Source organism: Cinclus cinclus, chromosome 1, assembly GCF_963662255.1.
Source record: "Cinclus cinclus chromosome 1, bCinCin1.1, whole genome shotgun sequence".
Taxonomy (NCBI): domain Eukaryota; kingdom Metazoa; phylum Chordata; class Aves; order Passeriformes; family Cinclidae; genus Cinclus; species Cinclus cinclus.
Genome location: NC_085046.1, coordinates 2076438 through 2102415, shown reverse-complemented (window position 1 = coordinate 2102415; position 25978 = coordinate 2076438). Strand labels below are relative to the sequence as shown.

Genomic DNA, 25978 nt, shown 5'->3' with positions numbered 1-25978 from the left:
TCCGTTTTGCTGCAGCCTCAGAGATCCAACAGATAAAACCTTGGGAGGACCAATCTCATCACCACATTGCCAGATTAGGTCCCATCATCCCCAAAACAGAAGGCTGAACAAACTCTAGTAAGTCCTCTGGGGACCTTCCTACCATTCCCTAATCCCTTGGTCCTTAACTTCTGTAATTTCCAAAACCCATAGGTTTTGCCTAAATGTTCAATGCCAGAAGAAAGCACCAGGGCAATGGTACTCAGTGCTTGCAGCAAGGGAGCAGAGGAGTTTTCCAAAGCATTCCCCTCTCTCCTGTCCCTCACAGTTCTTCTCTCCCACGTAATTCCATCAGGTGAGCCCTAAGCATTCCTTGGAAAACTCTCCGCACAAATTCATCCCCTTCAAACATCCCACTGTGCTTCACAACACATCTGCCCCCAAACAACGTTTCTTCATCACACACCAGCACCCCAAAAATCCCACAAGTGACACTGGGATGCCAGCGTGCATTTCCAGGTGCTCCAGATTCCCTTCTGGGATCCAACTGTGCTGGATGCACAAATCGCAGTCCCAGATTCCAGCCAGAAGGAAAAGAGCTTTCCCCTCTCCTCCCACCAAATTTCCTCGGTCCCTCAGCAAGCACCAGTAGAAATGAAAAGCTGCCCAAATCATTTCCAACCATTTCATTCAACCCCAGACAAAGTGCGAAGGGGGGCAGAGGAATGGGCTCGAGCAGGCTCCAACACATCCTTACCTTTTCCTTATGCTCCCTTCCAGCCAAGGGAAGCAGTGCAGCCCCTGGCAGCAGCACGGGCTCCTGGGGACAGAGCCGGGCTATTTGTGAGCTCCTAAAGCCTTCATTAACGAGCTGCAATGTGAAGATGGCCAATGAGAACAATCCTGCTGAGCTTTAATCTCCCCTCGCGGTTCCTCCTCCACTTCCTTCTCTCCCGGCTGGTAAAGCTGCATCCAACACCCTCAAAGGCCAAAAGGCTGAGGGGTGCCAGCCCTTGCTGGTCTGGGATTATGGAAAACAGCAAAGCTGTCCCTGTCCCTGCAGTCACCGAAGGCACAGGGATTTTGTCTGTGTGGAATCCTGGAATGGTTTGTGTTGGAAGGGACCTCCCAGACCATCTAATTCCAAACCCCTGCCACGGGCAAGGGCAACTTCCACCACCAGACCAGGCTGCTCTGAGCTCCATCCAACCTGGAACACTTCCAGGCACTTCATTCTGCAGGAACATTCCTCTTCCTTTGGACCAAAACCACACAGCTTCACCTCAGGTCCACAACCACAAAGGTGACAGGAAGACTCCCTCTCCTGCTCACAGATCCAAGCCATTTCCACAGTGAGACCCTCTCCTTTATTTTACTCCCTTTATTCCTAACTAAGAGAAAAGACGCCTGGGTTGTGATCATCTCTCATTTCTTTCAAAACAAGCTAAAAATAAACCTCAAGGCTTGCAGGTGCTTCCTCCTGCCTCCCTCGTGAATCCCTCCTCTTGTTGGAAATCTGCAGAGGAAAACTGAGAGGGAACAAAATCCATTTCCAGTCCCAGATGATGGGGCTGGGCCCTCACAGGAGGAAAGATGGCAGACTGAGAACTCCACAGAATTCCAGAAAAGTTGGGTTGGAAGTGACCTTAAAGCTCATCTTGTACCCTCCCTGCCATGGCAGGGACACCTCCCACTACCCCAGACTGCTCCAAACCCTGTCCAACCTTGGACACTTCCAGGGATGGAGCATCCACAACTTCCCAGGGCAATCCCACCACGTCCCTGCCCTCATTTCCTGCCAAACAGCTCCTCCCCCCACCCCACAGGGAAAGGGACAAACAAACCCACAAAACCCCAGGTCTGGTGGATATGGCGCTTCTTGCTCTCTCCTGTTTGGTTCCAGGAATGCATAGGTGCATCACATTTCCCAGCTGGCTGCACCAGGAATGTCACAAAGATGTATTTATTTTAGGCAGAAGCTCAATTTTTTTCCCACCTTCTGTCAGATTTTGGCATTTTCAGAGTAGCCAACCTGCAAATATCCAGCAGAGAGACTTCCCTAAAAATGGGTTGGGATCCAGCCTAATCCACCAAAACCACTGCAGAGTTGATCAGCAAGAGAACAGCCCAACTAATTAATAACATTAATTATCTACCACACCTGGGACTCAGGACAAACAGCCACATAAACCCTTCTGGGATGCAAAAAGATAAGGTGGTCACAGGAGGATGTCCCTGAGGCAAGGAATGGTTCCTGGTCTGATTGTGCTGCTAAATTCACCCTGGATTTTACCTCATAGGTGGCAACATAACCAGGGAAGCAAAGGACAGACATCACAAGAGTTAAACAAATTAAAACTGATTAGCAGAGAGGCTTTACAGGGAAGGCAAAGCCCCCTTATGAAGGAGAAAAGAAGATTAAAGCACAGTTTCCCTGGAGCCTTGAGAAAGGTCTCCTGGATTAGGATTATAATCCCATCCCCTATTTTTAGCAGGTTTGGTATAAAGGTGCCACCCCCACCTTTCTAGGGCTTGGGACAGGTTCCAAAAAGGGAGGCAGCTCGTGCTGTGACAGACAGGGAATTATCTTCAGCACAGGAGCAGGGAGATTCCAGCCTTCCAACTTCACCCATCCTGTGAGGAGCAGAGCTTCCCACAGCGCTACAGAGCTGGAACTCAGCCACCTTCTTCCTGGAAATAATTAGCTAAAAAGCACTAATTAACCTCTCCACTGGCTGCACTCCTGGCTTGCAGAGGGCAGTGATGCTGCAGATGTAACACAAACCACTTGCTCAAGGTCGCTGCAGAAATCAGGGAGGTCCAAGCCAGTTATTCCCAGACCAGTTTAACCCACCGGTAGGATGAAACCAGTTTACCCACCTGGGAAAACCTCTGCAGAGGCGAAGCTCACACAGGTGTGGTTTTACCACCCACTTCCCCACAGGTGTTTGTTTTAGGATACCTCAGGACTGCTTATGCCTAAACCCCTCTTACCTCACTGCACCCCACGATGCCCACAAACCCCACCTGATTCCACCAGCACATCACTGTCTGGCTTTTCTAACCAGGAACATCTTGGAGCCTCCCTGGAGCAGCTCAGTGATGGGGAACCGGTGTCAGCCCCCTCATCCAGGGGGTCCTGTGGGGGACCAGCACCCCCAGGTCGGCACCTCAGTGTCCCGGGACCCCCATGGGGCACTCAGCAGCCTGGGGCTGCCGGGATCCCTCAGCTCAAGGCTCTCATCATGGGCTGAGGACCCTCAGTCCAGGGCCCTGTGACCAGCTGATTATCTTGGGGCCTGCTGGACCCTCTCAGGCCTTTGTGAGGGGCTGAGCAGCCCAAGGTAACCAGGACTCCTCAATCCAGGGCCCCCAGGAGTGGCTGAGCACCCCGGGACCCCTCAGCAGAGGAACCCCCTGAGGAGCTCGGCACCCCAGGGCAGGTTGGACCCCTTCAGCCGAGGGCCTTTATGAGGGGCTGAGAACCCCGATGCCGGCCAGGACTGCTAATTCCAGACCCCCTGTGAGGGGCTGAACGCCCCGAGGCCACTCAGCCGAGGATCCCTGTGAGCGACCGAGCTCTTCCGGCTGGTTAGACCCCCTCTATCCACGGCCCTTGTGAGGGTCTAGGCACCCCGTGGCCGGCTGTGCCCCTCAGCCTGCGGTCCCCGTGAGGGTGTGAGCCCCGGTCCCCATCCCCGCTCACCCGCCCGGGCGATCCCCGCCCCGCGCATCCGCCCGAGGATCATGAGGGGATGGGGGGGGCGCTCCCGGCAGCCCCCGCGCACGCCCGCCGCCACCGCCACGCGCCCTGACGTCACCGAAGGGGCGGGGCCCCGGGGAGAGCGCGGTCACGTGAGTGCGGGACACCGGGACGGACCACGCGCCGCACAGTGCGGGGGTGGGGGCGTGAGCGCGGCTGGGGCGCCTGGGGGTGAACCATGACGATGGCGAGTGGGGGGGGGACAGCACCGGTAGGGCCGTGACTTGGATGGGGAGCTGGTGGAGAACGGAGGGGACAACATGGGCTGAGCCATGGCGGGGCGGAGGGGAGCGGTGTTGGGCCGTACCACGATGGGATGGCGGGACCCATAGCGGGGCTGGAAAGAGGTGGGAGGGCTGAACCAAGGTGGGTGTGTGGGGGGGAGGCCTTTTGGGACTGAAACGTGGTGGTGGGCTGAACCATGACGGGAGGAGGGGGGGAGCTATCATAGAACTGACCAATGGCCGGGCAGGGAGACACGTGTTGGGCCGAACCATTGCAGGAACGGGGGGACCCACAGTGAGGCTAAACCATGGCGGGGCGAGGGGAGCCATCATGGAGCCAAACCAGGGCGGGAGCTGTCACGGGGCTGCTCCGTGCTGCAGAGGGGATGTGGAAGCTTCGCAGTGATGGGGACACGGGGGTGTCTCCCCACGGCCACCCCAAAACCTTTCCTTGTCCTCAGCGTGTCCCCAGGCAGCATCACCTGTGTTTGCTGGAGCCGTCAGTGCCAGCCGGGCTGAGATGGCGGCGAGCCGGGCGCTGAGGTGAGCACGGAGCGCCCGTGACCCAGCAGGATTCCCTCTGGAAGTGTCCTGGTGGAGCTCACGTCGCCCTCCCGGTGACACTGCCCTTCCTCCCCCAGTGCCCTGTGCCTCCCGGCCGCGTCCCGCCCGCCGCTCGTGGCCTGCGTCCGCAGCAACTCCAACCGTGCCGCCATCTGCCACCTGCACCGGCAGCTCTACGGCCGCCGCTACCCCGTGCTGCTGGTCAGCACCGACGGCTCCACCGTGCGCCTCCGCTACGGCGAGCCCAAGAGGATCCTCATGGTACGGGGACAGCGGGGCCTGGCGGCCTCGTGCTGTGTCCCAAGGCTTCACGGCATGGCCGTGGTGTGTCCCTGGGGGTTCATGCTGTGTCCTTGGGATCTTACGTGCTGTTCCGGGCCTGGCGATGTGTGCTGGGAGGTCACGGCATGTCCCAGGGATCTCAACCCATGTCCCAGGGATCTCAACCCATGTCCCAGGGATCTCACCCTGTGTGCTGGGAGGTCACTCCATGTCCCAGGGATCTCAACCCATGTCCCAGGGATCTCACCCTGTGTGCTGGGAGGTCACTCCATGTCCCTGGGAGCTCACAGAGTGTCCCTGGGAGCTCACAGAGTGTCCCTGGCATTTCACACCGTGTCCCCGCGGTCTCATGCCGTGTCCTAGGGGTGTCACACCGTGTCCCCGCGGTCTCATGCCGTGTCCTAGGGGTGTCACACCGTGTCCCCGCGGTCTCATGCCGTGTTCTCCCTGTCCCCAGCTGCCCCTGGACAGCAGCACCCTGCCTGAAGCCGAACGCAAGGCTCGTCTGCGCCGGCAGTTCGCCAGCAAGCCCAAGGCCAAGGAGGAGGAAGCCTTCGAGAGCATCGACCTGGACACCTACAAGAAGTTCTGGAAGAAGTGAAGCGCTGAAAGCAGAAATGTAGAAATGGATAAATAAATACATAAATACATATAAATAAAGCCGTGTGTGGTGCGGGGTTCCCCCCCGCGCTGGGTGGCGCGGTGGTAGCGCCCGTCTCGCCCGTCCCCCCCTCCGGCGGTGCCCGCGGTGGTAGCGGCGGGGCGCGCGCGCGCTCGGCGGCCGGAGGTGCGTGAGGGGAGCGGGGGCGGGATTGGGATTTGGGATTGGGATTTTGGGATTTGGGGCTCCGGGTATCACCCCGCAGGTCCGGCACGCTTGGTCCTCGCACTCCCCGACCCGGAGAGGCCCGGGCTGCAGGGAACCGTCCCGAGCTGCTTTCACACGCCCCGGGGATGGGCAAACTTCCACCCGAGGCCCTGCAGCGTCCAGGTCCTGCAACTTCCCCCGGCCCTGAGCCCTTTCCCAGACCCTAAAAGTCCCCCCAAGGTAATGTCCCGCCCCGGACCGTGCAACCTTTTCTCGGCTGTACAACCTCCCCACCCAGCCCGTTCCCAGGTCATGATCCCCTCTCTCAGCTCTCATCCCATCCCAGCCATGAACCCCTCCTAGACCCTGTACGCTCCCTCTTGAAGCCCGGAACCCCCATGCGGCCATTAAACCCTGCCATCAACCCTGCAACCTCCTCCCACACCTAGAACCTTCCCACTTCTAGTCCTGATTTCTCCCCCACAAGCTGCGGATCTCCCTCATTTTACAGCTCCTTCCCAAGAACTCCCAACCTGTGACTGCCCCACTGCTGGCCCTAAACCCTCCTTGAGGCTCTGAACCCCCTCGAGGCTGCCCTAAGCCCCCTCCCCACCCAGCAAGCTCTCCCCAAGCTGGGACCCTCCCCAAGCCGTGCACCCCCCTCTCACCTCTGGGTTATAAGCCCCCCGTTCCAGTCTGTAACACCACCATAAAGGTCTTTGGTTACTGCACTCACCCCTGAGGGGAGCAAATTTGTTTCCCTGCACTTCCAGGAACCCCCCCAGAGCTGCATGGAGGATCTGAAGTGGGTAAACCTAGGGCTGGTCTCTTTGCAGGTCACTAGAATCCCCCCAAATCTGCTGTGGGTGCCACGCCATGTTCGGCTCTTCCCGGGGTGGGGTCCGGGGGGGCCAGGACCAGTTCAGCTGGGAGGATGTCAAGACAGACAAACAGCGTGAGAATTACCTGGGTAAGGGCTGATTCTGCTCAAATCCCCTGTCCCACCCTCCCTGTCCCCTCTGCCACGGTTTTGGGGTGTGGCGATGCTGAGGGGGTCATGGCTCCCCACAGGGAACTCCCTGATGGCACCGGTGGGGCGGTGGCAGAAGGGCAAGGACCTGACCTGGTATGCCAAGGGCAAGAAGGACACGGCCCCCCCGTTATCCCGGGAGGAAGAGCTGGCTGCTGTCCGCCTGGCCGAGCAGGAGGCCATGATGGCAGCACTGTGAGTCCACACCCCACAAAAACCCCAAAAAACAGGAGGTGTGTGTCCCCACACCTATCACCTGTTCTTGTTTTTTTTAATAGGGGCTACAAGAACTTGAAGAGGCAGCCCACGGGCCTCAGCAAAGAGGTAACAAACAGGGGTACCACATGTCACCCCCCCCAGTGTCCTCTGGGCTCTGATTTTGGGGACACACACAGGACACTGTCCCCCCTCCCCACAGGACCTGGCTGAGGTGTGCAAGAGGGACGGCGCCGAGCGGGATGAGAAGGATGTGGATCGGGTGGTGGGTTTGGGCAGCTCCAGGTGAGGAGAGGGAAGGATCCCATACCAAATTCAGAACGATTTGTTTGATTTTAGAGTTTTTACTGGGTTTTTTTTTGTGTGGTCTCTCTGCAGTGGCAGCGCTGGCCGGGTGATGCTCTCCAAGGAGGACAGAGAGGCAGCCAAGATGGGGCTCTCGGTCTTCACGGTATGGTGCCAGTCACATTGCCCTTGGAAGATTCAAAAACAGATGGAAAAAAAGGCAAAAAGCAGTGCCCCACACCTGGGGACAGAGATCCGCAGGAGTTTCCTCTGTCCTGTTGGCACGGAGTTCATTTGTGGGGCTTTAATTTGGAAGCAGCTCTTAAGGGTGTCCTGATTTAGGGCAAATTTGGGAGGAAACCTCTGAATGGGGTCCCTCTAGGAAACAGATTCAAGCAGTCCCTTCCTCATCTGGTTTGGGGAAAAATATTTGGGATAGAAGCATCATAAAGTCACCCCAAGACAAAGGGTATTCTAATTTTTCCCAAAACATAATTTAAAGGGTTTTTTTTTTTAAAGTTTAATTTTTAAAGGGAGAAAAACTCTTTTGTCTTGTAATTACAAGCTGTGAGCTCATGGATTCACTTTGTATTTCCCCCCCTCTCCAACCCTAGCACCAGAAAGTCTCCAGCAGCCCAGAGACATCTGGCTCCAAGAAGAAGCAGGAAAAGGAGGAGAAGGTGGAGGAGAAACAGTGAGGATTTTTCCTACTTTGGTGGAAAACCACCAGAAATTCTCTGGATTTTGTACGAAATATTTTTACAAAATGTTTCCACGGCTCTGTTTGGCACTGGGCTTGTTTTGCATCTCTCTGAATCATCCCCAAAAGCCTCTGTGGGCTTCTCTTTGGCAAAGGAGGGATGTGGTGGAATGTGCCTGGAAAAAGGGATGGAGATGAGTTTTTGGAGCCAGAGGGGATGCACAGTACAGGGATTCATATTGCTTGATCTCTTCCCTGCAGACCTGAGAGCACCAAAAAACCCAAAAAGGAGAAAAAAAAGGAGAAAAAGAACAAGAAGAAGAAGAAGAAACATAAGAAGGAGAAGAAGAAGGACAAGGACAAGCATTCCAAGAAGGATGCTGCCCCATCACCCTCTGATTCTTCCCCAGATCGGGATAAGAGGTAACTGGGTTGGGATGGGGCATCATCATGGAAAACGGGAGGAAGGGTTCAGGAGAGCCACTCAGTCATGGCATCAGCATGCCCCATTGGCATCTCCTGGCTTTCCAAAATCCCTCCTTCCCCCCCACAGTCACCTTGTTGGCGTCCTCCCCGTCCCCGCAGGCACCACCGCAGGAAAACGCAGCAGCACTCGGAGGAGGCATCGCGGCACGGGGACCGGCGGCGGCGGGACTCGGAATCCTCGGTGAGCAGCGGCCGGAACAGGGACGGCCGGAGCAGGGACAGCCGGAACAGGGACAGCCGGAGCAGGGACAACCGGAGCAGGGACGGCCGGAGCAGGGACAGCCGGAGCAGGGACGGCCGGAGCAGGGACGGCCGGAGCAGGGACAGCCGGAACAGGGACAGCCGGAACAGGGACGGCCGGAGCAGGGACAGCCGGAGCAGGGACGGCCGGAACAGGGACAGCCGGAGCAGGGACGGCCGGAGCAAGGATGGCCGGAGCAGGGACAGCCGGAGCAGGGACGGCCGGAACAGGGACAGCCGGAGCAGGGACGGCCGGAGCAGGGACGGCCGGAACAGGGACAGCCAGAGCAAGGATGGCCGGAGCAGGGACAGCCGGAGCAGGGACGGCCGGAACAGGGACAGCCGGAGCAGGGACAGCCGGAGCAAGGATGGCCGGAGCCCCACCCACCGGCGCAGCCAGAGCAGGGACGGCCGGAGCAGGGACGGTCGCGGCCACCACCCGTCCCCCCAGCGAAAGAGCAGGAAGAGGAGCAGGTCCCGCTCCCCCCCGACCCGCGGGGTCCGGCAGCGCCACGACACCGACTCGGAGGACTGAGAGGGAGCCTGGGGTTGTTTCAGGGAGATCTTCCATAGATTTATATTTTTTAAGGTGGTTAAATTAAAAACGCTGCAGCCCTGCGGGTGCTGGGGCAGAGTCTGGCAAAGGGCATTAAGGTTGTGGTGCCAGCAGTCCCTTCCCTGCCCATCCAGGGGCAGCAGGGCCTGGGTACCCTTCTCCTCACTCCCTAAAGTCCATCCAGGCAGGGTTGAGCATGGAGGATGCTGTGGGTGGGGGCCGGTGCTGGGGTGGTTCTGGCTGTGGTGCTGAAAATGCTGTGGATACCTCGTGTTTATGTATGGAGACTTTGGAAGATATAATTATTATTACTACTACGGGTTTTTTTGTTCTTTCCCTGCCCTTGAGTGCTTGGCAGTGCAGTGGCTGAAGAGTTTCTTTCTTTAAAAATTCCCTAGGTTCATCAGCTGCATGGATGGGAGCTTAAAGCTCATCTAGTTCCAGTCCCCCTGCCATGGGCGGGGACACTGTACCCTGGCCCAGGTGAGGCCCAGTCCAACCTGGCCTTGGACACCTAAATAATTCCTCAGCTTAGGGGAAGAAACTGGATGGGACCAGGTGTCTTCCATAGGCTTTTGCCCTGGCCACATCCACACCCACCCCAGGGAGCAGAAAACTCCCTTCCCACCCAGGATTTAAACCCTCAGCACACAATTATTTCTGTTCCTGGCATATTGAAAGAGGGGAATTTTACACCAATAAATAGAAATATTGATCCAAATGGAAAGGGGGTGTCCCGAGCAGCTCCGGCTGTGGTGTGGCCGTGCCAAGCACAAGGGCCTCATTTGTGTAATTAGCGATGCAGCTGAAGACAGGGAGGGTTTGTGTGTCTTGGTGGACAAAAGCCCAGTGGGACCGTGCTCAGGAGCTCACAAAGCTCTTCTGTCCCAACGTGCTTGGCCCCAGCAGTGGGAGATGCTGCAGAGCCGTCACAGCCCTTGGTGATCCCTACCCCAGCACCATTTTTGGGGTTGGCAGCCTCTTGGCACGAGGGCTGTTCCTCGTGCTCGGAGCAGCTGCAGCTCCAGATCCATCCCAGGGATCCCCAGGGCACAGCTGGGGGGCCCTGAGCACACCCTGGCCCCCAGAAACCTGGGGGTTCTGCCCCTGCTGGTGCTCACCAGGCTGAGCTCGGGGTCACCTGCACAGGATTTTGGGATCTGAACTGGCTGGAGCCTGCTGGGAACATGCCAGAGCAGGAGTGTGCCTGGTAGAAAAGGGAGACACGGGAGTACCACAAACACCAGTGTCCTGCTCCCTCTTCCCATCCTCACCTCCCAGGCTTTGGGATGGATGCTGTGGCAGGGCTGATCCGCACCCACAGCTCCTCAGCAAGTGGAGAGGGTGTTGATCTGCCCAGCAGCGTGGCAGAGGGGATGGGACACTGTTGTCCCAGCTCCTTTCAGCTCTCCTGGGCTTTCTCCTGCTCTCCCCCCCTTCCCGTTTCACACTCCAAGAACCGAGGAAAGCAGTTTGAGAAACGTGGAAAGCCAAAATTGAGGGGGAGTGGGGTAAAGGAGTCCAGCCCCATCCCCATCCCAGGGCTGCTCACCCCAAAACCTCCCTGTCCAGCTGTTGCAAAGTTCCTGGGGACAGGGCAGAACTCTTGGCCCTGGGCTTGAGCTACGTCCTGCCCAGCTGCTGGGTGGCCAAAATTCCAGGCTGAGAGCCTGGAACAGAGCAAAGCCTGTGCTGTCCCGAGCACAGCTCTCACAACATCACCACCTTGCCTGTTTTCCAGAGCAAATTCTGTATGCAGAGGAGCAGCATCCTAACCCAGCTGGCCCTTCAAGTTCAATTCCCTCCCAGAACAGGAATAAAGAGCTCTCCCGCCCTATAGGGATGCAAATATCCTGATTCAGAGCTTGGAATTCCAAGGTGGATTCCTGACTTGAAGGAGGTTTGTGATCCTGGTTTGCCCAGTGCTTTACCCTTTACTACAGCCCCAGCTCCTGCTACCCACCCAGAGTCCCAGGTTCCCCCACAGGGAATTTGCTCTCTAACCTGCAGGACAGACCTTTCATCCTACAGCTTTCCAGCCTGTGAAATGGGGAACCTGCTGCAGCTCCAGTCAGGAAAACGGGCGGGAGCTGGCGGGCAGCCTGAGCTGAGCACCGAGGAGGAGAAGCTGCCGCTGACAGGGAAGGCGGGAGGAGCACCCGGAGGAGGAGCTCTGTCCTGGATCCAGAGGGGACTGCAGAAAGGAAAAAATTCAAAACAAAGCACTTAGGAAGGTGAAATTCCTGTTTTATCCCCACAAAACTGCTAATTAACAGATCCTGCTATTAACTGGGATCAGCAGGAGGAACAACGTGCTGGGGGAAGCGATGGGGCTACTCAGGAAGCACAAACTGTGCTGCCCCAGAGGCAACAAAGTGACTCCAGTAGAACACGACAAGCATCACCCACCCTTTCACCTGCAGGGTTCCAACCAGGAATGATACATTTCTTGGAAAATACTGGAGATATCCTCCCATTTTCGTGCAAAAGAGTGCCTGGATCTGGAGCCCGTGAACAAAGATGATACAAACCAACACCATACCAGTGCAAGTTTCATGAAACTTTTTATTCAACAAGTATTTAATTATGATTCTGCCAAGATGATCGAATGAACAGCAAGGCATAAAAAACATGAAATAGTTAAGAGATTTTATTCTAATAGCTTTAATTACAGTGCTTGTTTGTCAAAATGAAAACTGAAAACAAGTATACAAAACAGTTGATTACTAGTTGTGTATTGAAAGCAATAACAACACTAAATAAACCAGTTCTGATAGTTCCTCGAGTTAAAGTTTAACAGCTCCAGCTTCTTCAGTGTTTATCAAAATACAAAAGAAAAGTAAAGAGGTCTTTTTTTTATTTTTCTGATGGCAAATCTGAACCTTGCAGTATGAGGGATGCCAAGGGTTTTCACACATATACAGATATGGGATTGTTCCAAAATGGGATTGAATACTTGTAGAGTGGAATGACTCTCCAAACTCTCATGCGTTTTTGTTTGTTTTGTTTTTTTTTCCCCTAGACACTATACATAGATGTTTGGTGTTTCTCATGGCAATTCTTACGTTAAGTACAGTACTTTCTGCCTATAGAGCTTAGGACTAGGACAGGCTGTGCTTCCTGTGGAAAGGTTTTGCCTTCTGGAGTGGTTTACGCACAAGAAAAGTACAAAACACTTTTTGACAAATATGACAGGCTAAAAATGTCGACTTCTGGAAATGATTCAAGTTCAATGGAAACGAGAAATCTCACCTGAACCAAAAGTCAGATGTTTAGCATGAGTCTGCAAAGCTCATCTAAACCAGGCCCAGCAAATCTTTTAACGGTTGTGAACAAAGATGAGCACAGACTACGAGCTACAGGAAGAGCCAGAGATCTACTACTTATGATCTGTTCATTAAGCAGATGAAGCTAATTGGGTGTCAGTCATTGCTTCACCCTTTCAAAAGAATCAAGAGTCACCACGTTAGAGCTGGAGCAGCAGAAGCGATGTCAAACGTTTGTGTGTTTTAAGTGTTTTTACTTTTCCTTGTCTGTTTAAAAAAATACAGAATTCAGGTTAAAAACCAACCACCAAAATGGATCTCACAGATCTCACAACCCAACCAAGATCAAATCCAGCTCTACTGCACAAGGACCACTGGCAACCCTTACGGTATTAACCCACTTAATTCCCTTCCAGGTACTAAACAGTGACTCGATTCTTTACAATAAAAAAGCTGAGTAATATTGCATAGGAGTACCAGAAACTGCCTCATTGGAAACAAAAACTATTTACATTAAATAAGAAACCTAACTGTTTTCAGGCTTGTATTTGCCACATTTACAGCATGACGCAATATATACTGTGACAAAAAGAAATGAAAACAGCTTCCGGCACTCAATACCACAAAGTAGCACAGTTTGCCACATTAGAGTAAAGCGAAGGGCGAGTAGGAGGAAATAAGAGGGAGGGGTGGAAAAAGAGGGAAGAGGAAGGTTTATGGTTTCATTTCTGGTTTCGGAGCTGATTGGACAACCAGTCCAGTCCTTCATAGAGACCGTCTCCACTAGTGGCACAGGTTGCCTGGATGTACCAGTTCCTGTGACGAAGAGAATGCAGTCCAAGTTTGTCTGTGATTTCTGCTGCATTCATGGCGTTCGGCAGGTCCTGAGGGAAGCAACAACAGTCAATCCCCACTCTTTTCATCACCAGCTTTAGAGGCATTGCAGCTAAGTTAGGAGCTCTCAGAACCTCTCTTTCAGAAAACCCCAGGGGATTACTTGGATATTCAAGCTATTTCCCCAACACTGAGAAAAGCCTCAAAGGTTTAACAACCCAATCTCAATCAACACTACGGAATACTTCATAGGGAAGCGAGACAGCTGAGGCCTGGATCCAGTCATTCCCCCAGTGCTGATACTACTCACAATTCCAAGTCTGTTTCCACTCAGGAGCATCCTTTCTGTGACTTCAGTTAGGATTTAAGATCAACTTCTATCACCCAGTACTACTCTGCTGAGCACAGCTTCGTTAGAGCCCACCTTTCCTGCTCCTGGACCTTTGCTGCTCCCGGCCATGACTTATGGCACCTTCACCCTTCCCAGCTGAGGCTGTGCATTCAGCGGAGCAGGATGTCATTCCCTCTCTGCATTTCCTGGTCACATTTCAGGCCCTTGACATTTGGGGTAAAGCTGCCAAGGACTCTATGAGCAATAAAAGGCAGAACTCTCAGCTAACTCTGAGGCCTGGGAGAGCCCGGCTCACATGTCAACACAAGCACATTTAAACTCCAGTGCTTCCACCAACACCAGCAGTGCCCTCTAACACCCTAAATGAGAAATTTAGGGAGGTTCTGGCATTCCAGCATCCCTCTCTGGAGGACGTTTGGGCAGCTGTTGGAATTGAGCCATGTCAACCTTAAAAATCAAACTGGTTTTTACTGAAACTGAAAATCTTTTGGCCAAGACTGTTTAGAAGAATGCTCCTTTCAGATGAGAACTTAATCCATGTTTTTCTCCCTTCAACATACCTGAATGGCTATTTACTCTGAGTTTATTTATCACTACACTGAAAACATGAGAATCAAGGTCAAGATCTGGCACAAGGATGTTGGAAGTTTTCAAGGGTTCTGACAGACAGACACCTTTCTTGGGCATACCTGTTTGTTAGCAAACACTAATAAAACAGCATCTCTGAGCTCATCTTCTGCCAACATTCTCATAAGCTCTTCTCTGGCCTCGTTCACACGTTCTCTGTCATTGCTGTCAACCACAAAAATCAGACCTAGAAGTAAGCAAACAAGAATAAACATAAACTTGAACTCTCGTGTCTGAGAGAAAGTCTGTTCTTGCTGAAAGCTGGTGAAAACTGGTGTTGGTTTGCATCTGTTTTTGAAATTTGGGTGCTCTTTTTACATAACCACTTGGCATTTTCCAGTGAGCAGCAGCTCCTGAAACGCTGTGACAGGGCTCAAAGACACACACATGAAAAAGGCCCAGCAGTGACAGAAGTGACAAACTCTCAGTTCATGGGGCTGCAGAGCATTCAGTGAAGACTCTGCTTTGAAGTGAGGGCAGAACTGTGATGCTGACAGAAGAAAAACAAACTCCTGAACTGGCTCTGAGTCACAAGGACAAGGAAGACTGGTTTCTGGAATTCTTCCCATCCCTCTTTGAACCTGCAGTGGCTTAAGAGAAGAGCCAGAGCAGCACACAAACACACCCTTTTATAATAATACATATTTCCACTCTCCTCCAAGAAACTTGCAAAATGAACTTTGTGAAAACAGACAAAAACCTCTCTTAGATTGTGGGAAGCTGGGAATCAGGTGAGTGCACTCACCTTGTGTGTTCTGGAAGTAGTGGCGCCAGAGTGGTCTGATCTTGTCCTGACCACCCACATCCCACACCGTGAAGCTGATGTTCTTGTATTCTACTGTTTCCACATTGAAACCTTAAAAAAAAAAAAAAAAAGAGATTGTGGTACAAATTTCACTTAAACGTAACTGGCCTGTTGTATTTAGCAAGTCACACTCATAGACTGTCATCATTTAAATAAAAGTTCATTAAAATTGGGATTACTTTAAACCAGCAGAATCCCGCGCTGAAGCTTTTGAATCAAACATGGCTTGTCCTGCTCCCACCATCACCCCAATTAACAAATTTAACTGCTACCTGAGCAGTTACAAAAAACATACTATGTAGCCTAAAAAGAAAAACAATAAACAACAAACAAACAAACAAACAAACAACCTAACATCCCCTGTGTTTTAAGAACTGCAAATCTCAAATCTCTTCAAATAAAGGTGAACTCTCTGCTGCTCAGTCTGACTGACATGATGCCACAACAGCCTGGAAGACAAATTGCCTTTCTGTGGCCCACAAAGGCTCATTCCACAAGTGATTGAGTGAGGATTGGAGTGAGAAAAGAGTCACAATCTCCTCCCACCGCAGAACATCTGGCTGTGCCGCCTTAGCAAAGTGCTTGTTCTGACAGAAAAGCCACTTAAATCAGCTGAGACCCAAATCTCAAAGCCATCAGTTAGAGAAACTTAAAACTCTTACCTATAGTAGGAATAGTAGTAACTATTTCACCAAGTTTAAGTTTGTACAAGATAGTTGTCTTTCCTGCAGCATCCAGGCCAACCATTAGAATACGCATTTCTTTTTTGCCAAAAAGGCCTTTGAAGAGGTTAGCAAAAATATTTCCCATGGTTGAGATATGTTCTCACTGGCCAGTGAAGTCTAAAGGAAAAAAGATCAGAGTATCACTCATGAGTTACCAACAGTTGTGTTCTGACCATGACATAAAAAAACCCCCCAAAAACGAAAGTAAGAGATAATGTGAATAATTTATAGATGCCCCAGCACCACTGAAGCAACACAAAGATGAACAAATGTGCCAAAACTCTGTGCTCATGAAATGACTCAGCTTTAAGTGCCTGAAACGCTTCAAATACTCTTCTCGAGATTTTAGCATTAATTGCTGTTCTCAGACTTTTGCTTGCAAAATTCATGCAGCTGACCACTTCAGGTACTTTGATCCCCACTGTCATGGGATAATTTATCTGCAGAAAAGTGTCACCATTAAACAAACTTCTCCCAATTGACCTGCAGATAACAAGTTTCTGCTTAGCACAGCAATAGCTGGTCCTTCTTTTGGGAAGGAAACTCTGAATACAGCTTGGATCTTCTCCTACTCAGAAACTTCCTTCCTCTCCATGCCTGAGGAAATGGTGTGTGAACAGCACATAAACACAGAGCAGTTACTTTCATTAACAGCTGAGGGAGACCTTCTGTAGGAAGCAAATCCACCTTTAATCAAACTTAACTGTGGAGAATTATCAGCCACATTAAAAGAGCAGGTTCAGAGACTTCCTTCACAGCCAACACTCCTGCCTGGGTGATTAAAGTGATTAACGTCAGCAGGAGCTTCCTGTTTAGGAGCTGCAGAAGCTGCCTCTGCACTCCAGCCTCAGACATTTCCCTGTGCCCTTGGGACCTGACCCATCCCAGCACAAATCGCCCCCCTTCCCAAACTCACTCCTGCACAGTTTACAGCAGGACTGAAACTCCCACGAGAACTATTGCTGTGATCATACAAGGCATGAGAAAGCAGCCTGGACACTTCACAGACACAGTGCAGGGTGATGGGGACAATTCACACCCCTGATGCTGGCTCCAGAAGTTCTCAGGTGGCAGTTTAAGAAGAGACAGAGCCCAACTGACAATTCGAGTTTCAAATAAGATGCACAAACAACCAACACATTCAAAGCATGAGTTTCCAGTAAACCAAATCAAATTCAAAGCATAACACGAAGTTTGAATCATCTCTGGAAATATTCTGTAGTTCACGATGAAGCCGTACATGAGGCAAAACTCTCCGTAGAAAGAGACTTCACAGAATATCTATTTAAGGACATTAAAGCAAGATTTGGATTGAAAAACCACACCACAACGCAAAAGCCTTTCCCCTCTCTGCTGAGTGATGTCCTAGTCATGTGTGAAGCCTGGCTTCCCCACTCTGTGCAGGCTAAGGGCTGAGCAGTTCTGTCCTCTTCAGGAAGCTTTGCTGGATACAATTTTGAACCCAAAAACTAAACTCCGTAACATTACCCAAGTCACGTGTCTAAGCACCCAGAGCTCCACAGGGAAGTCCAGAGTCCACTCCAGGGCTCCTGAAGGACGTCAATCCCCACATACCAACTTGCTGAAGCAACTCCAGCCAGAGATTCATTGATTTTATATGACTGAAGCTTTAAAACTGAACTACTCTACAAACCAGACCGGGCAGCCTGGGGATTAAAACCATGGGGGAGGTTTAAAACTACTATTATTCCACCATTTCCTTTTGTATTTCTGCAGCGTGACCGTGGATATTCCACTCCCACTGGAATATACGAAGGGTATGTAAACAGGAAGGTTAATTAGGCAGCAGAGAAAACAGTTTTGCTGCAGTCCCCACTTCTCCACAGCAGGAAATCTCCCATCCCATCCCAGCCCAGCCCACAGCACAGCTCCCACCGAGCTGGAGGGCAGGGAGGCTGCAAAGCTTCCCTTTGTCTGGCTGCTCACACCACCTCTATCTCCTGCTTCATCTGGAAAGCAGCAGTAGGGGCTGAACTGTGACCTTTTACCAGAGCTCACAGAAAGGCACTGCAAGAACTTTTGCAGCAGGAGAACCTCAGAAGCCTGCACAAAGAATGCCTTTCTTTGGTTTGCACACATTTCAAAGCATAATAGGTTATCAAATGCTCAGACTGATCACAGTAATCAGGTAAAGGAGCAAAATCCTATCATTTACATCCACGACATCTTTCCACACACTGGAGAAGTCACAGGCTGCTGAACAAGTTGCTTGTACTTGGCACTAACAGCAGTGAATCCCGTTAGATCCTTGTTTTCCTGGCAGCTATTTCCAGGTCAAGCCTGCCCTTCACCATCGAAGCTGCTTTTATACCACCCATCCTCCCTCTTTTTACTTTTTGTGAAGAATAAGAAGTTAAGATCCATTTAAGCACTCGGTTTCCATCTCCCTCTTGTTCTCTTCCACATCCCTCCATCCAAACCGGTTCTGTAACTTTATTTGGTACTTCAGGGTAGGTGGCATTACAAAAAGTCACATTTATTTTTATAGGCAGCACGGTTTAGTTTACAGCCCACTCCTGCAAGAAAAGTGTGTTTACAAGTTGACTAAAAAGTAGCTGAATTCTTTTCTTTTATGCAGCAAGGAAACCAGGAGAACTCCCACAAACGGTTTTGGTTCCCATCAGGGTTTTGCTGGATGGGGCCAGGGCAAGGTCCCTGTCCTCCCCATGGGTGGGACCATCCCCTCACCAGAAGTTACTCACGCTCATCTCTTCCCACAGGGAAGGAACTCCCACTCCATAGTTTGTACTCCACACTCCTCTGCCGGCACTGCCACAGGAACTGCCTCGATGGGCCCGAGCTGCTGTCCCAGCCCTGGCTGCCTCTGTTAATACAGCTCAGCTGAGGGGTCACGGGACTGTTCCCTCAGCACTCCAGGACTGAGCTTTAATTCCCACTCCAGCCCATTACAGGCACCACGAGTTTGAAAAGTCTTCAATTTCCTCGTATATTAATTTAAGCAAAACCCCGTTATTCCCAGGCATCATCACCCCTCACAATTTATATCCTGACTAACCAACGTCTGATCTGTATTCCTTACTGAAGCTTAACTTCCTCCTTCCCTCCACCCAAACGCTGTCAGTAATTGCAACTGATCGTTTCAGGAGCACAAGTTGGATAAAATTCCTGAAAACATAAAAGACTATGGCTTGTGAGCTGCTTGTAGTGTTTGAGCACATCTTCAAAAGAGGGATGCATCAGGCTAAGTGGGAAGATTTGAGTATGAAAGGAAACGATTTGAATAAACAGCATAGACTGTTTTTGTGGAACTCTGTGTGTATTTTGTGTATTTTCCCTCAGCACAACTCCAACTTCTGGAGACGGCAGCTCAGCACCCCTGATGAGACCCAGATCACCCCGGCACTGTCTGTCTGTCTGTCAGTGCCCAGGGAAGCCGGACAGCACTTGAACACCCTGCACTCCAGCTGAGCAGCACTACAAACCCGTCAGGCAGGCTCGCCTGAGATAACGAGCCATGGGTAATCAGCGGCGCTGACGTTCCATGGGGAAGTTACAGTTTCGTTTCATGAAACAAAAGTATTTTCAGCCGCCTGTTTTCTAGTAAACCCTACATTCATACAAGCCATTAGCAGAACAGGCAGCCTTCTGCACAGAGGCTCGGAGTAAGGAGTTAAAAATGAATGAGTGCCTGCAGTAGCAGCAGCCCGGTGGTTGTTAAAGTGATACGGCCCATGAGGAAGAAGCAGAATCTGCTTTTATTAATTGTAGGCGGTTAGGATAAGAGCTCTGAGGAATATCTCGGGGCCAAAGAGTACTAAACACTTAATCATCCTGCAGCATTTTATATTTGAACGTACATTAATGCATTTGAATGTCATTTCATTCAGGCTGCTCGTTGTGAGGAGTCCAATCTGCTGCTTGACCTCCAAACTCCTCGGGTGATCTTGGTTAACAACCCCACGGATGTATGAGCAGAAGGGTGTGCAGGCCATCAAAGAGAGCATTATACACCTTCAAATTCCTACAGGACCTCAGTTTTACACCTCTGGAAAAGTTCTCTTTGACCACAGAGAGACAGCAGCTGTGTTTCATTTAGGTTTACACCCTTTCTTTAAACATACCAGAGACAAAAAGAGAGGCAGAGGATTTCAAATGCATTATTTAGTCACACTGTACTGCAGTACAGAAATACATTTATCTCACTTTTGTGAACCAGCACTTACCACGTAAGGCTCCCACAGTGAAGAAATAATGCTCCAAACTCTGCAAGAGTTACAATGAAGCTTGCAGGGCCCATCATTTTGGCAATCTGAAAATCCCAGCAGCCGTGAATACAGCAGGGGGTTGGAACCAGAGGAGCTTCAAGGTCCCTTCCAACCCAAACCATTCTAGGATTTTATGGTTCTGTGATAAGATCAGCCAAGGAAAGGTCAAGCCTCAGTCCCTCCCCTGCACAGCTCGACAGAGGTACAGAGGGCATTTGCTGTCTCTGGGAGCTGTTCCTCTCCCTGGGATGTTCCCATCCTGCTTTAAATGCCTAATTCAAGGAGAGACAAAGAGAAACACGGCACCACTACCGATGGCACACTGAGCTGCACAGCTATAATCAGCCAAAATATTAAAGCACAGGTAAAACCCAAAACAGCTGCAGGTTTACCAAAAAGCTCCTTCCTACACCTTGTTCCATTTGCTTGGGCACCTTGGCAAGTAAAACTGGTAAAACTACCAAAATTCCACCTCCATTTAAAGGAAAATCTACTTGATGCTGGCCTAAGCTTTAACTCCATGTCTAAAACAATTAGAAGACCCCCAGATCCATCATTCCCAACCTGGTATTAACATACTGGTTCTGTCAGTCACAGGGGAACAAAAACGGATCAATTTGTTATTTACCAGAAATATCGATTTGAAATACAGTTATCACTACTTGGTCTGGACAATTCTTTCTCATTTATACACTTCAAGAATGTTTTAAATTAAATTATTAAGAGAAGCAAAATATTCACACGAGATCACCAAACCAACGTGCAAATAAGAGGTGAGAAAGCATTTTTTAAAAAACCCATGCAACTCCAACAGCTGTTACTGGTGTAACATGCAAGGACAGCTGGCAAATAATTTCAAGTGCAAATCTGACCCTACAGCTCGTTCTTAACAATATAAAGTGCAATTTAAAGGAGAATGTGAGCAGAGATCCAACAAGAATAGAACACTGCTAATATTCAGGATTAATCTACAGCCTCAGTGTTCCACACCCCCACTCGGCAAGGAACAGTACTGATGTGTTCTCCTGAACTTGAAATAATTTCTTTACAGATTAAAGTGTTTTTTTACAGGAAATTTTGGAAACACCTCTTTATATATAGCAGGGTGGCCCAATACACTATTCCACTACAGTTACATTCAACTATTTTTAGAAACTGTTTACTGGCCTTCCACATCTGCTAACTGAGAGATGACAATTTATCAACCCAAATCCTTTAACTCTGGGGCCATAACACTGAAATTCAACTCAGGTAATTTTGATTTGAGATCCTCTGGACCATATCAATATCAGCAGGCATGGATTACGTGTAAAATGTAAGAGCAGCCAACAGGCAGGCTGGGCCCTTTGTTCACCAGGTGATTCATTATCCTGCACAAACAGCACTGTAATAAAGACCATGGCAACAACATCTTCCCAAGAGCTCCTCATTAATAATAATAAGAAGCTCTAACTCTACTATTTTAACCATTAGAAGCAGGAGTCTTAACTGTGTGAAAATCAACACTGACCACCGCAACCATTCCCCCCACAGTTCACACTGGGGGTGCTTCTGCCAAGCGTGGGATGGAAAAGGTGTCCTGAGCAACATAACCTGGTTATTTGAGGGAAAATAAGCACTGAAATCCAAGTTAAAGATACATAACTGTGCTGGAATCTAAATAGGAGCTGTTGGATTTGACCACCAAAGGCTGGCAGGGCTCATCTGAAAAGGGGCCCAAAGGCACTGTGCATGTCCAGGGCACATGGAGGACAGGCCAAGCACAGGCGAGGCACCAGGGGAAAGGAAATCTTGTCCAGCACCTTTGGTTAACCCAAGGAGGTTCAACACTCCACACCTTACCCAGACAGGACATTTCCCACATACTGGAAAATTCTCTTGACAGCACTGGGCTTGAAGTGGCAAAAATCAGAAAATAGTTTCACTTAGAAGATCAAAACAAGGACAAAGGGGGACAATTACCTTTGGGGTCATGCCCATTTCTCACACATGACAACAACTCATTCCTAAAATAATGTCCAGAATAAAAGGAGTCAGTATCAGGGTAGCCTGACTTGATACTCAAATCCCAAACCAGAATTATTCCCTTATTCTCACCTTCAAGCAGGGAAAACAAACTGCTGCTGTTTCACAACAAAACCAACCTCCAACTATTTTTAAGATTTATACACTGCCATAACTCGAGAGCACACAAAGCAGCCCAGAGGAGAAACAGGCTTCTGGTCTGAAAAATATCTCATTTAAAGGACAGGCTGACAGGTGAAAAGCACACAGGGAGCTGCATCCATGCCCTTCCCTGCTCAGGAAATACTGTGGTGCCAATAATGCAGCTGTGAAGCACAAGACTGGCCTGTGACTTTCTGCTCACCAGTTCAGCACTGGGTACATCGGTGTGAGAACTGGTGGGTACAAAGAATTTCTTTTCAGATAAGAGGTGCACAGTTGGTTTTTATTATTTTTGAGGCTGAATTGTTCCTGAGCTCAAAATGCTCAATTTTAAGCCAAATATCCTGTTATTCATTCCTTGGAACTGGGCACTAAGTCAACATTTACACTCCTACTAGAAATGGCAAGAACTCACAGGAGAGCTCCATCCAGCAATGAAACTGGCTTTTGGTTTGGGAGAAATGTCAAGGCAGAGCCTCTAAGTTGTGAGACAGCAGAGCAGTGGTGAACAAGAGCTGTGTCAGACACTAGAGTTTTACTAAAACTGAAACATCAGCAGAAGCTCCACCACAGCCCCTCTGATGTTTGTGTGTGTTATATAAAATAAGGAATAAAATCGGATACTAGCAAGCAGAAAGAAAAAAATGCTGAAATTACACAGGAAAAAAACAGCTGCTGTAGTAGGAAGCTGATTCTGAGCTTCTTTACTCATCAGTGAAAGAAAGGGAATGGCTGAGGATGGTGCCAGCTCTAACACAAGCTCTGCAGCATTCCAGGAGCAGAACTTCCAAGAGATTTCTAAAAAAAGAATCTGAACTGTTCCTTTTCAGATAAAGTTAGCTCACGTTCACCAAACTTATCCACTGAAAAGCAAGCTGGATGCTTGGGAAGGCTGTTGAAATCCGCAAGAATTCTTGCTTCAAAGCCCATCTTTAAAAACAAGAGGTTGTTTTAGAAATTAAAGCCTCTGGGATGTATAAATATAAAGGTGGTTCTTTAAATTTCACCACTGCCATTTCAGCTGGGATCCTGGGCTGTGAGCTTTTCCTCCTTCCATCAATTCATGTCATCAATGGCTCACCTGATAATTATCTGTATAAATGCTCCTGCTTAAAGCAGCTGGAGCGCAGCACAGTTTGGTGAATTCCCAGGAGCAGAATCCAGCCCCTACTCCCACACACGCTTGGTTTGCCTTGAAAAGCTGTGCCGGGTCCTCCCCCCACTTGGTCAGCATGACTAACACTCACAGGGAAGTCTGCACCAGCACAGCTCCTGCCAGGCCCTTCCTCATTCCAACTATTTCACAACCTGGGAAATGTTCGGAGAAACCAATCTGAGATCCTCGGACCATTTACACCGAGGGGTTTGACTTGTAACAGGATTTACATCACAAACACAAAGCTGCTCTGAGGGGAGGGCGGCTCTGCTTGAGCCATTTTCATTCCTGATGCTCCACCACAGGAAGCACCAATAAAATCGGCAAAGTCGTGGAGTTTGCGTGGTGGAGGTTCAATCGAGGTGAGTTTCCTCACCCTTTCACCCAATGCAATTATTCCAACAGGGAAAGCAGCCCAACAGGGCTCTCCAGCACTGCAGACACGTTTGTAGCACAGAAAAGCAGTGGCATCAAACCAAGACCAAAAAAACTTTCCTTTCAGAGAATCCTTTTATCCATAAGGCTATACTCCAATTTTATTCCAATATAAAACCTTAGGAATAAAAGCAAAATAGCAATCCTCCACTTCAGCTACACTTCCTTCAATCCCCCCCCCCCCCCAAGTGCTCCAAATCAGCAGCAAAAATAGCAATAAAGATATTGCTGAATGACCTTGGAAAAATCCACTTTGCTTCGGTTTCTCCGCCTGGAAAATAAGGTTAATGGAATACCCTGCAAAGCGGTGCTGCAAGCCTCGCGAGGCAAAGCTCGAAGTATTAAATAAATACCTGGAATTTTAGTTATTGACAAAGCTACAATTTCAACACCAGACCTCTGGTCACGACTCTAATCAACCTGTGGAATTTGTTTTGGCAGGAGCAGAGCGGCAAAGCCACAAGGTCAATGTCAAACACGACATTTGGGGCAATTTTATGGCCCCGCAGAGTTTTTGGTCTCGCTCTGCAGGGGCACAGCCGGGCTATCACTTCATCACACCGAGGTTTATCAGCCCCGAGGTATCACGTTCACCTCTCACAGAGGCAGGACGGAGTATTTTCAGACAGAATACAATATCCTCCCACCGGGAGCTGCCCCGCCAAGGAAAGCTGATCTCCCACACCACCAAAGTCCAGCCGATGGATTGCAAACAAGAGTTGTTTGCTCCAGGATAAAGCTCAACTCCTCAGCCCAGCAAAAAAACACCAACTCAGCAGCCAAGGGCTTACGCAGAAACAACCTCTGTCCCACGAGCTTCATCCGAGCCTCGTTTCCCCAGCCAGACGAGGGTTTTCTGGGGGAGAGGAGGAGGAGGAGGAGGAGGAAATGCCTGTCCTTCCTCGGAGCCGTCCACGGGCGGGGCAGAGGCCGGAATGAGCGAGTTTAGGGAAGGGAGGACAAGCCCATCCCGTCTGATGCCATCGCTAGAGGGAGCGGAGCGGGGCCTTGTGCAGCTGCTGGCGAGCTGGAGCGATTTCCCTTTCCCAGCCCTGCCTATCCCACCCCATCCCACCCACAGGCAGGGAAGCGAAAGGCCCGAATCCCACCCCCCCACCGCCCCAAAGCCGTGGAGAGCGGGGACGGATGAGGCAGCGCCGCTCACGGAGGCCTCTGGCTCTGTGGAGGAAAAGGAATGAGTAGGGATAAGACAGAGTGAGAAGGAATGAAAAGGAATGAGGAGGAAAGAACAGCCCAGCCCCGCTTCCTCAGCGCCCGCCACCGCCTCCCCTTAGCGCCAAGGCCGCGGGATGCGGGCGGGGGCGCGGCGCGGCGGGAGTGAGGAGGGCCAAAAAAGATTCGAAAGGAGAGACGAAGAAGATGTCGGCAAACCCACCGGCGTCGTCGGGAGGCGCGGGCCGTGGGTCTGGCTGCGCTCGGAGGGTCCCGCTCGGAGCCCGCTCGCCCCGGCCGCGATCCGCCCTGGAGCACAAGATGGCGGCGCGATGCGGCCACGTCAGTGCCCGCCCCGCGCGAGGCACCACGGGCAAGCGAGGAGGGAGCGGGGGGCGTGGCCTGAGCGAGGGGGCGTGGCCACGGCGGACTGCAGCAGGGCCGGGATGTGCGGGGGGCGTGGAGTAGAGACGCAGTGGGCGTGGCTAAAGTAAGAGTGGCGGCTCCGCGGGGATGGGGCGTGGCCTGTCACGAGTGGGCGTGACCACGGTGGGAGCAGCAGCGCCGGGAAGGAGCGGGGGCGTGGCCGGCGGCTTGACCACGCCCATCGGCGGGGGCGGAGCGCGACGAGCGCGGGGCCGGGATCCGCCGGGATTGCGGGAATGGCATGGAACGGAACGGAATGGAATGGGGCTCGTGGGGACCGTGCCTGCCCTTCCGGCACGGCTTCCCTTTCCCTGCAACCCGCCCTCCCCTTCGCTGCACCGTGTCCTTCCCTTTTCCTGCGCTCTTCTCACTTCCCTGCACCATTCCTTCTTCCCTGCCCCGTTCCCCTTTCCCTGCGCCATTCCCTCTTCCTTGTCCCGTTCTCCTTTCCCTGTATCATTCCCCCTTCCCCTGCCCCTTCCCCCTTTCCCTGCCCCTTTCCCCCTTCCCTGCCCCCTTCCATCATTTCCTCTCCACAATTCCTTCCTTTTCCTTGCAGCATCCCTCCCCCTTTCCCTGCACCATTCTCCTTTTCCTGCGCTCTTCTCACTTCCCTGCACCATTCCCTTTTCC

At 51.1% G+C, this 25978-nt stretch overlaps 3 protein-coding genes across 11 annotated transcripts; 2 read left to right on the top strand and 1 right to left on the bottom strand.

The window, feature by feature from the left end:
* Nucleotides 1-3816: 3816 nt before the first annotated feature.
* Nucleotides 3817-5444, top strand: MRPL55 (mitochondrial ribosomal protein L55). 2 transcript variants are annotated; one of them, XM_062493230.1, is made up of 4 exons: nucleotides 3817-3834; nucleotides 4428-4509; nucleotides 4608-4791; nucleotides 5270-5444. In XM_062493230.1, exons 2-4 carry the CDS (start codon nucleotides 4487-4489, stop codon nucleotides 5411-5413), a joined length of 351 nt encoding a protein of 116 aa, XP_062349214.1. In that variant the 5' UTR covers nucleotides 3817-3834; nucleotides 4428-4486; the 3' UTR covers nucleotides 5414-5444. The 2 variants fall into 2 exon arrangements, with proteins under 2 accessions (XP_062349214.1, XP_062349207.1); XM_062493223.1 differs by lacking the exon at nucleotides 3817-3834 and adding an exon at nucleotides 3840-3880.
* Nucleotides 5445-5701: 257 nt separating this feature from the next.
* Nucleotides 5702-18722, top strand: C1H1orf35 (chromosome 1 C1orf35 homolog). 5 transcript variants are annotated; one of them, XM_062505762.1, is made up of 10 exons: nucleotides 5702-5860; nucleotides 6457-6590; nucleotides 6692-6845; nucleotides 6929-6974; nucleotides 7069-7151; nucleotides 7245-7317; nucleotides 7766-7845; nucleotides 8113-8274; nucleotides 8437-8518; nucleotides 18484-18722. In XM_062505762.1, exons 2-10 carry the CDS (start codon nucleotides 6497-6499, stop codon nucleotides 18592-18594), a joined length of 885 nt encoding a protein of 294 aa, XP_062361746.1. In that variant the 5' UTR covers nucleotides 5702-5860; nucleotides 6457-6496; the 3' UTR covers nucleotides 18595-18722. The 5 variants fall into 5 exon arrangements, with proteins under 5 accessions (XP_062361746.1, XP_062361765.1, XP_062361756.1 ...); XM_062505781.1 differs by having other exon boundaries at nucleotides 8405-8518; nucleotides 18484-18614; XM_062505772.1 differs by lacking the exon at nucleotides 18484-18722 and adding an exon at nucleotides 11149-11499.
* On the bottom strand, nucleotides 11679-25257 carry ARF1 (ADP ribosylation factor 1). Of its 4 annotated transcripts, none has more exons than XM_062505802.1 (5): nucleotides 25143-25257; nucleotides 15680-15859; nucleotides 14958-15068; nucleotides 14275-14399; nucleotides 11679-13283 (listed from the first exon to the last, which is right to left on the bottom strand). In XM_062505802.1, exons 2-5 carry the CDS (start codon nucleotides 15825-15827, stop codon nucleotides 13122-13124), a joined length of 546 nt encoding a protein of 181 aa, XP_062361786.1. In that variant the 5' UTR covers nucleotides 15828-15859; nucleotides 25143-25257; the 3' UTR covers nucleotides 11679-13121. The 4 variants fall into 4 exon arrangements, with proteins under 4 accessions (XP_062361786.1, XP_062361794.1, XP_062361811.1 ...); XM_062505810.1 differs by lacking the exon at nucleotides 25143-25257 and adding an exon at nucleotides 19582-19857; XM_062505827.1 differs by lacking the exon at nucleotides 15680-15859 and having other exon boundaries at nucleotides 25143-25246.
* Between the last annotated feature and the right edge of the window lie 721 nt (nucleotides 25258-25978).

Excerpts from the sequence above, each read along its gene's own strand:
- C1H1orf35 (XM_062505754.1), top strand. The coding sequence starts at position 6,497 with ATGTTCGGCTCTTCCCGGGGTGGGGTCCGGGGGGGCCAGGACCAGTTC. Across the intron at positions 6,591-6,691 it reads ACAGCGTGAGAATTACCTGG|GGAACTCCCTGATGGCACCG; the intron begins GTAAGGGCTGAT and ends GGCTCCCCACAG. Across the intron at positions 6,846-6,928 it reads GAGGCCATGATGGCAGCACT|GGGCTACAAGAACTTGAAGA; the intron begins GTGAGTCCACAC and ends TTTTTTTAATAG.
- ARF1 (XM_062505802.1), bottom strand. The coding sequence starts at position 15,827 with ATGGGAAATATTTTTGCTAACCTCTTCAAAGGCCTTTTTGGCAAAAAA. Across the intron at positions 15,069-15,679 it reads TACTACTATTCCTACTATAG|GTTTCAATGTGGAAACAGTA; the intron begins GTAAGAGTTTTA and ends TTTTTTTTTAAG. Across the intron at positions 13,284-14,274 it reads TAGTGTTTGCTAACAAACAG|GACCTGCCGAACGCCATGAA; the intron begins GTATGCCCAAGA and ends TGCTTCCCTCAG.
- MRPL55 (XM_062493230.1), top strand. The coding sequence starts at position 4,487 with ATGGCGGCGAGCCGGGCGCTGAG. Across the intron at positions 4,510-4,607 it reads GCGGCGAGCCGGGCGCTGAG|TGCCCTGTGCCTCCCGGCCG; the intron begins GTGAGCACGGAG and ends TTCCTCCCCCAG. Across the intron at positions 4,792-5,269 it reads AGCCCAAGAGGATCCTCATG|CTGCCCCTGGACAGCAGCAC; the intron begins GTACGGGGACAG and ends CCCTGTCCCCAG.